Source organism: Falco punctatus (assembly GCF_963210335.1).
Source record: "Falco punctatus genome assembly, chromosome: 1".
Taxonomy (NCBI): Eukaryota; Metazoa; Chordata; class Aves; order Falconiformes; family Falconidae; genus Falco; species Falco punctatus.
In genome coordinates, this window is record NC_137580.1 from 118517531 (window position 1) to 118534483 (window position 16953).

A 16953-nucleotide genomic window follows, 5' to 3' on the forward strand; every position below is an offset into this window, starting at 1 on the left:
CTGGTGCATTTGCAAGGCGTGGGCTTCACTCCCTAGCACAGAGCAAGCAACAAACATCCTTGTGGCACAAGTGTGTGTCACCACAGTCTGTGAGATGGTATGTGCATCCGAGTAGGTGACACATGTCAGCGCGTTATCTGAGTACTGAAGGGCACAGCAGAACTTAAGGAGATTCCAGAGCTGAACATTATTTTTGCACTCAGGCAGGTGTCTGTGATTGATGGGTTGTTATGCCAAGGCAAGTTCATCACAAGCACTCTTTCCATCAGCACCATTCCAGAATCTCCTGGGCTCAGCTTTCACCAGCTGCTCACTATGCCGGGACTGATCTCTGAAAAACTTCAAGACAGCTAAGAGATGTACTGACCATGTCTGATATAAGGAAAATCACCTGGCTCTCAGATGGACAACAACCTGTTCTGCCCTCTTCCAAGCTTATTCACAGAATACTCTATTTTTTCAGTGTTCATAACCTCCGTAACAATAGTATGTGCCTCTTCATGAGAATGTTAGATAAAACACTCAGGTCATAGTTCTGTCTAACCCAGCATCCTATCTCAGATGCAGGGTGAAATCAGGTGCCAGGCAGGAGTATATAAATAAGAGAAGCATGTAACAGCATTCCCCCAGAACACTGTCTCAGCCTCCAGCATCTTGTCACCCTGGCTGTAGATAAGACTCCAGAATGAACTTGTATAAAGAATTGCCATGTCTCCTTCCATGCTGTTTCCATCCACCCTTATGAGTTCCCTGGTCACAGCTGTGCACTAAAAAGAGGTTTGGTGTTGCTGTAGTCAGCTGCACTGACACACACATCTCTTCTGTTCTCTTAAACAAGGAAGTTAATTTAGAAAGCAGAAAGACACATGTGGGAGGGCGTTTGGGATTTTTTTATTTGGAAAAAAAAATTACACAGAGCTTCACAGGCTACTGTGTTGGCATAATTTTATGGGGTCCAGCTTCATGGTGGACCAATACAACTAATTTAAACCTCTCGTGCCACCTGCAGACCGCGTTGGGAACGGCGCTCCCCGTCCAATGCACGATGTTAAAGGCTGCCCTAAACACCGCGTAGGAAGATGCAGCAGCTCGAGCTGTGCCACTCATCTTTCATCTCGATAAAATCTGATTTCTTTTTCTCATTCTTTGTTTTCCACCTCTGTCTTAGAAATTCTCCCTAGCAAGGCTTTCATGCCCTGACTGTGTAGGTATAAACCATGACTTTGCTAGAAGCCTTGAGAAAAGCTTTGCTCTATCATTCCAAAAAAGCACACGGTGACTGCTTCCTGGACCATACTGCACAGAAAATGACAGACACCATGTCAGAGAAGCTTCCTTCCTCCCATATTTCTGCAGTTAACAAGAGTCATACAATACTATATCGAAACTTTACATATTATTCCTTCTGCAGTTATGCAGCAAAAAAACCACAGAGTTTTTGTTCTCTGTTTTAAGTATTTTGAGTCTCAGGCTTTGTCCATGTCCTACTCTTCAAAGCATGTCTGGACATGTATTTCTGCATTCTGAAAGGCTGCTGGTTGAATGCAATTGAAATATATTCTCCCTTGCTAGGTGCTTCCTACTAAAGGCTGTACCTCTCTCTCTCCGTTCTGGGCTCGAGTAACCTCCAGAAAAAATTGCTAAATTTTCACACAGTCTTTAGCTGTCATGGCCTTTGTGAATGGGAATGTGGAAGCACCTCTCATACAGATTTCAAACTCCCTGATGTCCACTGCAGTGACTGTATGTACCCAAGATATGATAGCGGGTACAAGAATGAAACAAATACAGATCTGTCTTTCAGCACTATTCCCTTTGAAACCAACGGCAATATTCATGAGCAACAGCTGATGAGTGCTTAAAACATCTGCTACGTTTTAGGTTAAAATCACATAGGAAGTATAGAAATGATCTGTTATTAATATCTCCTTTGCGATATTTATTATTGACCAATAGTGATGTTTGGTAAGGAGCTTTTTCTCCTGTAACTAGGGAACTCTGGAGGATCAGATCATCCAGGCCAACCCACTGCTGGAGGCCTTTGGAAACGCCAAGACTGTGAGGAACGACAACTCCTCACGCTTTGTGAGTTCCTTTCAGATTTGTTGGAATGTAGCTATCTAATATCTCTCATTCATTGACTGCTGTAAGCAATGGGTTGATCTGTACTGCCTGATAGGGAAAATTCATCCGGATTCACTTTGGAATAACTGGCAAGCTGGCCTCTGCGGATATCGAAACCTGTGAGTTGCAGCAAGTCAGTGCATGAATAATTTATCCAATTATCATCTCAAGTTTACCAGGAGACTAACACCATCTCTCTTTTGGTTAGATCTCCTGGAGAAATCCAGAGTGACTTTCCAGTTGGCCAGTGAAAGGAGCTATCATATTTTTTATCAGATAATGTCCAACAAGAAGCCAGAGCTCATTGGTGAGTGCCAGCAGCGCTGGGCTTGGATCAGCGAGTGCTTTCTCTTTCCACGGTGACCTAGCCCGGTGACACCAAAGGTGCCCTGTATACCTGCAGATCTCCTCCTTATCTCCACCAACCCCTACGACTTCCCCTACGTGAGCCAAGGAGAAGTCACTGTTGCCAGCATTGATGACAGCGAGGAGCTGCTGGCAACGGACGTGAGTGGAGCAGAGCAGAGCAACGGCAGGGCATCCCTGCTGCCAAACCGGCCATAGCCAGGGAATCCTGGCTGGGGTAGCTGAGTGCTGGGCTGTGCCACCCTGCAGCACCTGCGGGCCCCTGTCAGTGCGGCATTTGCTCGATGTGGGCAGGGAGGCGAGGGAGGCAGTGGGAGGAATGGCACCTTCCCATCGCAGCTCACATGCCTGTTAGCAGCACTTTGTGCTTCAGCCTTTGGGCTTCTCTGACCTTCCCTGACCTGCCTGTTGCCTCCACAGAGCGCTGTGGACATCCTGGGCTTCAGCCCTGATGAGAAAGTGGGGATATACAAGCTGACAGGGGCCGTCATGCATTATGGAAACATGAAGTTCAAGCAGAAGCAGCGGGAGGAGCAGGCAGAGCCGGACAGTACAGAAGGTAGTGTTGACTGCGTAGTTTGCTTGTGAACTGCACCAGGAGACAAGCTAGCAACCCCATAAAGTGCCCAACACTTTGAGAACGACTTTCCCTTCCAGAAACTAATCTTTTTAAGCGTGTTGCGAGTTCCACAAAGCCAATGATTTAATTTGTGCTCTGCAAGGAAACAGAAAGTCATAAAGATGAAGCATTGTTGCAGTCCTCCGCACATGGAGCAGCAGTGTGCTGCAGCTGAGACACTGCCTGTGTTGGGGGACAACATCCTCCTTGGGGCTGGAGAGGAGCTTCCCTTGACAATAGGTGCATTTGAGTAGCACCAGACGTAGGCTTATAAGAGAAATATACTAGAGGACCAAGACATTTTTTCTTTGCCTTTTTTGAACACGTTTTCTGTCTCTGTTCCTAGTGGCTGACAAAGCTGGCTATCTGATGGGTCTGAATTCTGCTGATTTGCTCAAGGCTTTATGCTATCCCCGGGTGAAAGTTGGGAATGAATATGTAACCAAAGGACAAAATGTCCAACAGGTACCTTGACAGCTGGTCAGCTTTTCATTTTGTCCAGACAATTCTTCCAACTTCAAAGCTGATTCAACTTTCATTACTGCCATGGCTGTGTTTCTCACAGGTATACAATTCAGTGGGTGCATTGGCTAAATCAGTCTATGAAAAGATGTTCCTATGGATGGTTGTTCGCATCAACCAACAGCTGGATACGAAGCAGCCCAGACAGTACTTCATTGGTGTCCTGGACATTGCTGGCTTTGAAATTTTTGATGTGAGTTACAGTAGGTATGTTTGTCTACTGACAACTTTTCCAAACTAACTGGCATTTTTTTTTACATTTTTAATTTCTGCAGTTCAACAGCCTGGAGCAGCTGTGCATCAACTTCACCAATGAGAAACTGCAACAGTTCTTCAACCACCACATGTTTGTGCTGGAGCAGGAGGAGTACAAGAAGGAAGGAATTGAGTGGGAGTTCATTGACTTTGGGATGGACCTGGCTGCCTGCATTGAGCTCATTGAGAAGGTAGAGAGAATCTTTCTGTTTCAGGGAAGCACATTTCTTTCATGGTCATTTATTTTAGTCCAGTCATTCTTGATAAAATGACACATTACTGTTGAATTCTCCCAGCCCATGGGCATCTTCTCCATCCTGGAAGAGGAGTGCATGTTCCCCAAGGCAACTGACACCTCTTTCAAGAACAAGCTCTACGACCAGCATCTGGGCAAGTCCAACAACTTCCAGAAGCCCAAGCCTGCCAAAGGCAAAGCTGAGGCCCACTTCTCCCTGGTGCACTATGCTGGCACAGTGGACTACAACATCTCTGGCTGGCTGGACAAGAACAAGGACCCCCTGAATGAAACTGTTGTGGGCTTGTACCAGAAATCATCCCTGAAGCTGCTGGCCTTCCTTTTCTCTAACTATGCTGGTGCAGAAACAAGTAAGTGCTTTTTCACTGATGATCAGGCAAGAATCAACACAAGTCTACTTCTGCTTCTCCTCTTTGAATCTCTATCTAATTAGATCTATCTAATTAGGATCTATCATCTCCTAATGTGACCTTGTTCTTGTGTGCACCCAGATATGCCAAAACCAAGATACCAACATGCAGAACTGCTGAAAACACCACCTTCACGTGGTGCAGAGAAGTAAATCTTAGAAAGTCAAAACAAAGTGACAGGAGGTGTATGTTTTCTGAGTTACTGTGTTGTGAATCACGTGCATTCTTATTCATCTTCTAGATAAGAGACAGTTTTGTTTCTTGAGGTGAATTGGAAGGACTAGAAGAAATCCATGGAACTATTTGATATCCAGCTGAGCAGTCCTGGTGTTGCAAGCGAAAATGACAGAGACAGTGAATATAATTTAGAAGTTCTCTAAGGGCATCAGAGAGCAGTCCAATCTCCTACCCCTTTTTGTGGCTTATGACTGTCAAATTGGGCAGTTGATAGGTCTGCCTTACCAAAAATCGCCACGCAGACTTCTATAAAAACACCCAACCCAATATTCTGTCAGCCTGGATGCTGGGCAAATAGATGAGGCAGTATACAGCAGCGGTCAACCCAGCCATCAGGTATATGGACAGCAGGGTTTGAGGCTCAAGAGGGTCCTGCATGGGGACTTCCCTGCTGTTCAACCTGGCTGACACAACAACGTGTCTGAGCAAGCTCCTAGGAAATACTGGCGATGAGTCAGCTGTGGTCCTCACAGGTATCATCATTATAAGGAAGGTGGGAACAAAAGGTTGTGGGGATAAAATTTTGGATAAGGTGTCATGTTCAGAGCACAAAGGCTCCATTTAAGTCTCAATTTAATTGGCTTCAACAGCGCAGCAAATGCAAAAAGGCAGTGAGCTGCTTAGACTTGTATTCCTGAGACTATAATCTGCTTTGTGCCGCAGGGCTGCCATAATTCTGAATAGATCCCTGTTCTTCATCTGGAACACTGGATTAGGAGATTTTTCTACAGAAGGTTTCACTGCATTGATAAATAAATGTTCACTGCTGAGCCACGTTCTTGTAGCCTTTCACCTAATTAAATTAAAATGGGGCTATGTCTTTAAGTAAAAGCAATGTGACTAGTAGCACAGAGTACACTGTTACGAAACTTAAATCAGGCTATAGGGTTCCATACCACCAAAGCCATATACATTATGATGCAACCTAAATCACACACCTGAGGCCAAATATGCCATATACTGATTGACAATCAGCTAGCAGCAGTTCATTAAAGTTCTCGTGTAATATCGAGACCGTATTTAAAATTAAAAAACAATTGTTCTATTGGGCCATGACCAAAGAAAGGAAGGTGGGGCCTACCAAATGTACTGCTTACTCTAACCGTTCACCTCCTATCTATTTCTGCCAAGGCGATAGTGGCGGTGGCAAGAAAGGTGCTAAGAAGAAGGGAGGCTCTTTCCAGACAGTGTCTGCTGTGTTCAGGGTATGTGTATTTCCTTTGAAATGAGCCATGCTTCCACAAAAGTGATCCGAGGGCTGGAACACCCCTGCTATGAAGGCAGGCTGAGAGGACTGGGGTTGTTCAGCCTCAAGAAGAGAAGGCTCCAGGGAGACCTTATTGCAGCCTTTCAATACATAAAGGGGGCTTACCAGAAAGATGCTTTTTACCAGGGCCTGTAGTGACAGGACAAGAGGCAATGGTTTAAAACTATTCAGATTAGGCATAAGGAATATTTTTTTTTTTATGATGATGGTGGTGAGACACTAGAACAGGTTGCCCAGAGAAGCTGTGGATCCTCCATCATTGGCAGTGTTCAAAGTCAGGTTGGATGGGGCTTGGAACATCCTGATCTAATGAAAGATGTCCCAGCCCATGGCAGCGGTGTTGAACTCCATGATCCTTGAAGGCCCCTTCCAATCCAAACTGTTCTATAACGCTTTGACATTTAAATAAGAATGCAAAAGCTTTGTAGCTAGAAGTTCAAACCCATATTTTGTTCTATCACAGGAAAATCTGAATAAGTTGATGACTAACCTGAGAAGTACCCATCCTCACTTTGTGCGTTGCCTGATTCCTAATGAGACCAAGACACCTGGTAAGTCTGTCATTACACTTTGAAGACAAGGGACTGACCGGCATTCCCCTGCTTATCTTCCACACCAACTTCTTCCAGAACAGCTCCCTTTGCACGTGAACCTCATATCAGGGCTGGCCTGCAGGACAGTGCCCAAGTAAATCTTCTTGTATTGTTTATCATGACTGTAACATTTTGAGCATTACATGGCCCACAGCACTTACCCATCATTGCTTAATGTGTGTACAGAGCTGAAGATGATAAGGATGAGTTTCATTACAGCTGATGAGATTTTCTGTTGTGGGTAACAGCATTATCAAATCCTTAATAAATGTGTAGTTTCAAGGACCACTCTGTCATTCAGAACTATTGGGTTCAGCCCAAGACCACTTACCAATTTCTAACTATTCAATGTTAGGATCTGATTCACTGAGCTGGAGGACTTTCAAACAAATCATATAGCATTTGTAGAATTCCATGCACAAGCTTCTGGGTGCTGCTAGCACTTGGAAAGCATTTTGATATAAAGGTACTTTATTTAATTAAATATTAAACTCTCTCAGAGTTTTGTCTCTGAAATCTTAGAATCATAGAATCGTTTAGGTTGGAAAAGACCTTTAAGATCATCAAGTCTAACTGTTAACCAAGCACTGCCAAGTCATCACTAAACCATGTCCCTAAGCATCGCATCTACAAAATTTTTAAACACTTCCAGGTATGGTGACCCCACCACCTCCCTGGGCAACCTGTTCCAGTGCTTGACCACCCTTCCACTGGAGAAATGTTTCCTACTAGCCAATCTAAACCTCCCCTGGTGCAACTTGAGTCCGTTTCATCTTGTCCTGTCACTTGTTACCTGGGAGCAGAGACCGACCCCCGCCTGCCTACAGCCCCTGTCAGGCATCTGTAGGGAGCAATCAGGTCCCCCCTGAGCCTCCTTTTCCCCAGACACAGTCAAGTTTGGGAGTATTTTCCTGTGGCCATTAAAGTACTTGGGGAGAGACTTGCCTGTGTGGGTTTTAGGAGTCTAGTAACTATGGGATCTGATACTGGTAGAATACCAAGGTAGATACTGGAAGAATGTAGTAGATGCAACAGGAGTACCAGAAAACAGGAGCTTAGCATCTGTTTAATCTGCTCAGGAAACAAAAGGCCAATGTCAGAATGTTTCTTGCCTTTCTTTTCATGTCTCTCTGTGTAACACTGAACACCACAAGCAGGATTTAAGCAACACACATACATACGGCATTCACATTTCAGCTATCCATCTAAACTCCTTTTATATTCAGTGGAGAGAAGTTGACATTTTAACATATGACTCATCTGGCCCTTTTTATACATATATCTTAGGATGAGATTAATCACATCCTAGAAGAAACTGTTTCACTGCACAGATTATAAATGGACCCTAAATGTAAATCTCCACACTTTGTATCCTAAGGTGAAGAAAGAGGAATCCCACTGGGGTCTTGACAGTCAACAAGGTGTAAGGGGAAATTAAGGAAACCTACTAAAATATAAAAGTATATTTGAATGAACAATTTTGCCAGATATAGGTGTCACTTTAATGTTCAGTTGCTTCTTTTGACAGAGGTGACTCAGCAGGAATCTTGAGTTTTGCTTTTTAAGAAAAAGAAAAGCAGTACTGTGTGAGTAAAATTAAGGGTGGTGAAGTGACAGAAGAGAAACTGGACATCTGATTTTTAGCTGGTTTTAGGGTGCTTATGCTAGACTTTTCTAACAACCTTTTTGGGTACAGCTTTGTTGATTACACTGTAAAGATAAAGGGTATGGACCATTCCATACTGCTTAATGTCTCTAGCAGCTGATGGAATTTCTGCATGACAAAGTGATTCCAAGAGGAGCTTATTCTGCCAGTTGTACTTTGTAATACTTGGGAATAAGACTTAGAAATACATTTGATTAATATCTCAAATAGATATTTTAGGAGAAGAAAGATAATTCTTCCAAGTTTAATCAACTGTCCTCTACAGGCAAACTGAGAGATTTAAGCAACGTGCTTATCCACTCCTGTGTTGGACTCTATCTAGCTACCAAATGTAATCCCGTTTGAGTGTAGTCAATACAGCATTCAAGGACAAATCTTACCTAAAGTGAAGAGCTGATTGTCTAGATGGTACTACGCTCTACCTCACGCCACCTCTGCCTACATCCCATGAGAATGTTGATGCTGTTGATTTTTCAGCTGGTTTCCTAAAGCATTCTCCTGCAATTTTTGAGTGATGTGGCCTTATGCCTTTTGGCCATTGGCAATTCACAAACTGCCAGCCCTAGCACTCTTAGTAAAGCTCAGCTCACTGAAGCAGCTCTCTGCAGCTTGCACGAATTGGAGACATGTTCCACCTTTACTTCCTGCATCTTTAATCAAGAACTGGTTGAATTTTATCAAAAAAGAGGGAGGTCATTCTGGAATGCTAATATATATGGAGATTCTTTGGAAGAAAAGGAGAGTCATGATGGATGTATTTTGTTTAAGGTGAAATGGACCATTACCTGGTGATGCATCAGCTGCGGTGCAATGGGGTTCTAGAAGGCATCCGAATTTGCAGGAAGGGGTTTCCAAGCAGAATCCTTTATGCAGACTTTAAGCAACGGTAGGTCCTCAGTCATTACTGTCTGTTAAGAAAAAGCCTCAGTAAACCCACAACTCAGGTGACAAGTCTGGTAACATGGAGAGACACCCTCTGAATCAGACTAGATTAGCGGTGTTTGAGGGAACCAAGTCATTAATGCTGTCTTAGGTCATTCCAGTCTTTTCCTCTATGATCAGACCGGGCATTTCTTGATTCATCAAAAACAGTATCATTTCTACAGCTGCAGTCAATGCCCGATGATTCAGAGATACAAAATGCTTGTAGTGTAATGAATTCAGTGGCATGGTAGACAGCTCTTGGTAAGTCTCCCAGCGTACAGATTAAAAAAATAATACATGTCAGCACAGCTTCCTTACAGTGCACTGACTAAGCATTCAAAAATCCAAAGCTTTGCAGTGCTACGTCAGTGGCCTGCAACCTGTGCCTTGTTTTCCTCACCTTTAAAATGGAGACAATTAAACTGGTTCATGTGAGCCTAGCTGCTGTAAAATGCTGAATCAGAACTGACTGCTGTTATAATTAAATGCAACAGTAGCATCTTTCATGCTAAACTGGTGTGACCAGGACCTCTCTGAAAATGCCCTGCAACCTAATGTTCAGTAAGGCATTAGCTGGTCTCAATTGTCAAATTATGATTTGATGTGACAGGTGAAGGAATCCATCTATCATAGTCATGATCCAGAACCACAAAGTGCTTTATAGATCAAAGGAAATGTGCTCAAGTTCAGGAGAAACTACAACAGAAGCCTAAAACAGATAATAAATTCACTGCACCATTATCACTGTCTTGATTTTACATATTCTTCTTCAAAGTAGATTTGTGAATAGGAAGTGTTCCAGTGTACAGTCCAATATCCTCGTTGATGTATCTGAAGAAACCCCTTTAGAAGACTTAGAGTGGTCCTATTCTAAGTTACCTTGCAAAATGCTAAGGCTGCTGTTAGCATTTACAGAATAATACCATGCCCTTTTTAGTCCAAATTCAAGGGTTCAGTGGTACAACTCATAGAGACTGTGAGCTGTGTAAGATCTGTACTCCCTCTGGAACAGCTGATTTTTATTACTAGTTTTAATTCACCTTCAACTTTAATATGAGTAGCATTCCTCTGATCAATGAAGCAAGATGAGAAGAGGTTGACATGTCCTCACTATGTTCTTCCTAATTCCTGGACCTGCAAACACTCTTAAGTATGCACATTAATTTTGTATGTAACAACAAAGTATGTTGTTACGCAGCCAACAGATTCCTCTGAAGGGTAGACACATCCCCTTGTCATCACGTTCTGTTCAGCCAAGACCATCTAGATTTCAGATGGTATATTCATCTGCTTTCAGATAGCTCAGCTTCTGTATATTTTATCATATATGATGAATCCTATTTTCCTCACCCTGTTTGCAACCAGTCCTTGTAACCTGTCTTACCACAGGTACAAGATTCTCAATGCCTCAGCCATTCCAGAAGGCCAATTCATTGACAGCAAAAAGGCTTCAGAAAAGCTTCTTTCCTCCATTGATGTTGACCACAACCAATACAGATTTGGCCACACCAAGGTAAAGCCCTTGTGGAAAAGTGCATATAATTAATGGCAAAAAAGATTGTTTGTTGAAAGTACTTCTTGCATATGAAATCAGCCTTCATGAGAATTAGAAACAAAGTACACCAGTAGCAAGAAAGAGTACAGAAAACTTGTCTGGTTGTGGGGTATGTGCGAGGGGTAGCATTGTCAGCCCTCGCAACACCGCACTAACAGAATGCCCCAGCGTGGCTGCAACTAGAACTAGTTTTCTCCTGCCAGCTGTTAGACATGTTAGACATGTGCACGTTAGACAAGCTCAGACAAGTTTGGACAGTCGGGCTTTCCAGGGGATTTAGACACACATGTAAGTTTATCTTCCACACAAGCAAGGTAGTACTGTCCTTGGACAAAAACCCAATTGCCTACAGTACTGAACAGACATCATCAGGTATGCTCCTCGAGCCACCTCTAACTCAATTTACAGAGCAAATCTGGAGCCTGACAGACGGGTAGAGTCCAGTGAGAGACAGAGTAGGATAAGTTGAAAGTAAAGCCTTTGTTTTAATAACTACTGATGAGCTTGATCTTCCACAACCTACACTGGAGCAGGCATCAAATAACATTGCAATAATGTAATTAGGTCATACATAGAGTGACTTGTCATGAATCACAGGAACACTGAGGATATGAATACTGACATAAAATTTCTCTAGCTGTTAAACCTTTATTCTGCAGGCATTTTTCCAAAACTGCCTTATACTACCCTGCATCAGCTGCCAATGGTTGCGTATCTGCCTAAGCCTCAAACTATTTGACCATCTTTTATGTTCTAGGTGTTCTTCAAGGCAGGTCTCCTGGGACTCCTAGAAGAGATGAGAGATGAGAAGCTTGTGAGCCTCATCACTCATACACAAGCTATGTGCAGAGGGTACCTCATGAGAAAAGAGTTTAAGAAGATGAATGAAAGAAGGTAATAAAAGAAAATACTAACAATCATACAGTGTAGGACCAGAAGTCCAGCAGTGCAGTATACTGTCTCAGGCAAAAAGCTGTCCTCAGGAAAGACCCTTAGAAAGGCTAGGGGAAACAGAGCAAGCACAAACTAATAGTTTCCTTGTTATAGCCTCCCAAATTCTGGCAATGGGCATTTAGCAACCAGACTATACAGCTGGGCCAAGATATTTATTATTTAATAGTGAATCTTTTCTTCAGGAATGCAATTGCCATTTTCAACCTGTAAAGAACCCCATGGCAGAAACAGCCAACTGAACAAGTGCTAAGGTTTGTCTGTTTTGGACACATTGTATGATAATTTCATTGTATCACACTGGTTTTGTAAGGAATGGCGTATAATTACTTTCTGTTCTCTTTAATTTTCTTTCATGGCTCCATCACCCAAGATGAACAATTCTAGCTTGTACAGAGAAGGTACTCCATACTTTCAACCATTCCAGATACCCCTCCCATTTCAGTTGTCTCCCTTTTAGATGAATCATGTAAGATTTAGAGTGTAGGAGTGGCAGCGCTAGGCAAGCCAAGCAAACTTTCTCAAATGTTGTTGACAAGTGAAAACTTTAGGAGGAGCAAGGATTTCATAAATGTATAGGATGCTCTGCCAACCAGCTGCTTGTATTTGCAATACTCCACAGTATATATTTAGCTCAGGGGGGTCCTGAGCCAGGCATAGTTTCTAAGAATTCAGTAACTTACTGAATTTCTCTGCAAGGAATTGTCTGATCTCCCCTTGAGCACATCAACAACATCCTCTTGCATTCAATACCATAAAAAGTTTTGGGTTCAATTTTTTTTTTTGAGTTTTTCTGTTTCTGTCTAACAATTTCCAATATGGCGTTTCCTAGTTTGAGTGACCCAAAAAGCAACAAGCTGCTGTTTCCATAAAAGACAGTAAATCCCAGATTTGTAATCTCAACAGCAGTACTTCAGGGATGTCAGTTTTCACTCTGGTATTTCACCTGAGTGCTTGTCCTTTCTTTGAGATTAAAGAAGATCTCAGAAATTCCCAGGCAACTTGCCAGAGAAGTCTGTCTGGTTTTGAGTATTTCTGCCTCTTATATCCAGGGATAGTTATTGTTCGTGCTACTGAACCAGCCATTCTGCAATTAAGGGCCTAGAAATGACTCTTTAATGCAAGCAAGGGAAATAAGGAAAAGAAAAAAAAAGTCTCATGCAAGAGTTCCTTAAACAAAATGCTGATGCTGTATGGCCAATAATGAGTCTGTTTCCAACCCAAGTCTCACCAGCCTCATAAGCTGTGTTTTCATGTGTTTTCAGAGAATCCATTTATATCATCCAATACAATGTTCGCGCATTCATGAACGTGAAGCACTGGCCCTGGATGAAGCTGTATTTCAAGATGAAGCCCTTGCTGAAGAGTGCAGAGTCTGAGAAGGAGATGGCCAACATGAAGGAAGAGTTTGAGAAAACCAAGGAAGAGCTCGCAAAGTCTGAGGCAAAAAGGAAAGAGCTGGAAGAGAAAATGGTAACCCTGTTGCAAGAGAAAAATGACCTGCAGCTTCAGGTTCAATCTGTGAGTAACCTCCACCTCTAGGTTCACCCCACTTCTCCTTATCCCGCTGCTCTTTCCCTTCTCTTTTCCATTGTTCTTCATGAACAGACATGTAACGGGGCCAGATTCTCCACTGCTTTGTATCTGGTCTTGTCATATACACCTAAGCGAAGTGAGTACAGAGCACATATAAAACATTACCACCAGAAGAAATACAGAAAATTTTGACTGGGCTCCCACATAAACCCACCTGGCTATTAAGCAACCATCAGTGAAAGAATCAGATGTTCCACAGTACATTCAATGTGTTCCTAATTAATAATGGTATCTGATTCTTAATGAAATACAGGCTGTTGCCACCTCTGCTGACCACTATAACATGAAGCCAGCACAGAGGTGCTTTCCGGTCAGAGACAGGACTGAAACCACAGAACAAAGACTGATGCTTTTCTCTGGAATATCGCTGATCAGAGACTGAAATTGCACAGGACAGGAATACGTTGGTTTTAAAAGTTAATAAGATACTACATGGCCAAGGGTGGTCTGGTGCAAGTGGACCTGTCACTTGTTTCCATGTGCTTTCAAACCAGTTGGGTTCTGACAAGTATTGTTTCAAGCACCAAGGCTGTAGCTGTGCATGCAGAAGATCAGATTAGTTATCTGAATCCTTCTTCAGAACTTCAACTTAACCTCGCCCAGTTTTCTGAGTTTCTTTGTACCCTTCTTGGTACTTAACACACTATCCTCCAGAACTCACCTAGTTTACAAGCATCCGGGGCTTCACTTTAACCCCTGCACAGATGGTAAGCCAAAAAAAACCAAGAAGCCCAGATTTAACTAGACTAACTTCCAGATTAGGATGCCTTACAAAGCACTCAGATTTCAGGTTTTAGAACATAAAAGAAGTCCTAAGATACAATCGCTGCCCTCAAATGTATTGTCTGACTCTCAATTCCCAGTTCCTCACCATTTTAGTATTGGAAAAATACTTCCTGTCTTCTAAGTCCCTTTTTCCCGAGGGAATTTCTATCAACCCTTCCTGAAAGATTCTACAAGCACCACCTTCTCCAAGTTAGTCATCAGAAGTTGCACGCTCACTAGCCATGATTTTCAGCGCTACGGGTTTCAGTCAGAATCTGAGAATTAAACACACCATCTTCTGTTATTGCAGTGATGGCTTTCAGCCGTAACTTCTGGGAGGCAACAGATACCTCTTCCAGTATTCTACTTAAAATACATCATTGTAGCATTAATTTAGACAAAATTTTGTCTGTCAATCATGTGTCTCAACATGTTAGCCATAGTAAAAGTTGCAGGCTGCAATTCAGGTCAAGCTCTTGGCTGAGAGAGGTTAGAGAATGGTGGGAGCAAGGTTAGCCTCATGTGAATAAAGCAGAAGTTTCTGGAGAGACAGACCAACCTGTGTCATTAGAGCTAGAGCAGCTTATTAAAGATAAAATCATTCAACACTATGAAAGACAACTTAGAAATGCTATGTTTCACAAAGCCACAGCTAAGATCATGCTTCCAGGAAAGCCAGCGTGCTACTCACCTATTTATCTCACTAATTCCTTGCAGGCTCCTTGTTATGACTGAGCCCTGTGAGTCGGTTGCACAGTATTGCAGCAAATCCATCTGACCAGCTGGAAGGAAGGGTCTCTGCCATGGGATTATGGCCCACTTTCCTAGCCATGACTGAACAGGACAATTCCCTCACGATCAAATTGTGTGCATTCCAGTGATTTGCATAGAAAATTCTGCTCTGACTTGTGTAATCAGTTTCCTGGAGATGGCACTTGAACAACATATATTGCCTTTTGCCAGTCTTATGATAAATATAACATGCCTTCAATATGTTCTGACAGGAGAGCGAAAATCTAGCTGATGCTGAAGAGAGATGTGAAGGACTCATCAAAAGTAAAATCCAGCTGGAAGCTAAAATAAAAATACTGAGTGAAAGAATAGAGGATGAAGAGGAGACAAATGCTGAACTGGTAGCGAAGAAGAGGAAACTTGAAGACGAGTGCTCTGAGCTGAAGAAAGATATTGATGATCTTGAACTGACTCTGGCCAAAGTGGAAAAGGAGAAGCATGCAACAGAGAATAAGGTGACAGAGGAATCGGGGAATTATTCTTTCCTAGACAGTTGTCAGTTTTGTGGAAAGTTGCAGTCACTCCTAAGTGCTCTGAATGGAAGTGACATGTGCCCAAGGCATAATAGGAGAGAGGTATTGTCACTTAATGACAGAAAAAAAATTGTTAAAATCATAACTTCTCAGGAAAAACATATTTTCTGTCACATTTGAGGAAGAATTAAGAGGTCATTATGGTGCTTGATAGACAATTTCCAGTTTTGGCTATTTGCAGTCATAAGGAACCAGTATATTTGTGTCTCCTGTGTATAACTGAGTAGCAGCATGTTTGTGAGTAGCACAGCACAGAATGACTATGCTGGTCCTTTCTCACACGCATTGAGGAGAACTGATTTTGCAGATGTCAAATGTTTTCTTGCAATTCTCTTGTATTTAAAAAGCCCAGGTCTCAGCTAGGATGGACATCCTTTCCTTTCACTGACTTGACGATTAAGTGAGAGTTCTTCCTGATTTCTAAGGTTCAGACTGTCAATGTAGCAAGGAAGGTCTATATCAGATGGTCATTAAACTCATTTATCTTCCAGTAAAAGTACAAATTTCTTCATGTACATCTCAACAATCAATTTGAAGAGACATAATTGAGATATATCTGTGTTAGAATTCAAAAGTCCATGTCTGTGGTGACAGTGTTCAGTCCTGCTGTGGAAACAATGCTAGCAAGGATATAACAACCCTGAGATTCCATTCAGTGCCATCACTGAGAGCAATACCACATCCTAAGCTTGCAATTACAGATATGTTGGACATCTCCATACTAACCCTTAGAGGAAATCTATCTGGTGTTGGGTATTAGGATGAGGGATCAGGGCTGTATAACTCAAGCACTCAGCAGAGTAGACTTTCCTGATCCCTCCTGTCAGGCTTCCCCATCCAAACGGGACATACGGGAAGCAAGGGTCAGGCAGGCTAATGCACAGCGCCTGATGTGTTTGAGATAAGGCTGCTGGTGTGCCATGCTCATTGAAGTACACAGAATAAACATCCAAGACAAAGCTAGCAGAGCTGGCATGCCCAACAACCCAGTTAGAAGCTCCAGCCCTAAATTCATGATCATCTGTTCCAAGGGCATGAGGTTCTTTGTCACGTCATCATGTTCCCTTCACTTTTACGGAAAACTTAACATATCTTTGGCTAGGCTTAGCACTTGATACCTTTTTTAAAGAACCTCACTTGCCGAGAAGTTACAGTTGTTTGCCTAGCAAGTATTTCACACATAGGAAATACATTTTTTTCAGCAAGAGCAACTCAGAGGCCTTTTGTAAATCCTCGTGGGAAAAGCTTGTAGAGGCAAGTGAAGATACAGCACCTGTTCCACTGTACAGTTCAGCAGGATAGGGCTGGTAGTCAAAAACATCCAAAGCAAGAATTCCTGCCGTTGCAGGACCAGAAAGGTGTGAATGTCAGGCATGACACTTGTTGCTACGCTACTCATGAATGATGTAGACCTCCTGTGGAGAGCACGTTGACTACATCCAAGCAAGATTTTGCAAGGGTGCACTCACTGTGTTCTCAGTCTGTCATTTCTCAAGGCACCCTCTCACAGTATGGATGCTGG

The 16953-nt window shown here is 42.7% G+C and overlaps 1 protein-coding gene across 1 annotated transcript in view; it reads left to right on the forward strand.

Moving 5' to 3' along the window:
• LOC308053971 (myosin-4-like) overlaps nucleotides 1-16953 on the forward strand; it is a gene marked incomplete at its 3' end in the record, with an annotated part of 32658 nt that overhangs the window by 3424 nt on the left and 12281 nt on the right. The window contains exons 6-21 of the mRNA XM_080366009.1: nucleotides 1993-2085; nucleotides 2180-2243; nucleotides 2333-2431; nucleotides 2528-2631; nucleotides 2911-3049; nucleotides 3456-3574; nucleotides 3675-3824; nucleotides 3907-4077; nucleotides 4183-4492; nucleotides 5921-5994; nucleotides 6520-6607; nucleotides 9084-9201; nucleotides 10629-10752; nucleotides 11552-11688; nucleotides 13011-13266; nucleotides 15111-15353. Coding sequence (XP_080222135.1) covers nucleotides 1993-2085; nucleotides 2180-2243; nucleotides 2333-2431; nucleotides 2528-2631; nucleotides 2911-3049; nucleotides 3456-3574; nucleotides 3675-3824; nucleotides 3907-4077; nucleotides 4183-4492; nucleotides 5921-5994; nucleotides 6520-6607; nucleotides 9084-9201; nucleotides 10629-10752; nucleotides 11552-11688; nucleotides 13011-13266; nucleotides 15111-15353 — 2289 coding nt within the window. The remainder of the gene's footprint in view (nucleotides 1-1992; nucleotides 2086-2179; nucleotides 2244-2332; nucleotides 2432-2527; nucleotides 2632-2910; nucleotides 3050-3455; nucleotides 3575-3674; nucleotides 3825-3906; nucleotides 4078-4182; nucleotides 4493-5920; nucleotides 5995-6519; nucleotides 6608-9083; nucleotides 9202-10628; nucleotides 10753-11551; nucleotides 11689-13010; nucleotides 13267-15110; nucleotides 15354-16953) is intronic.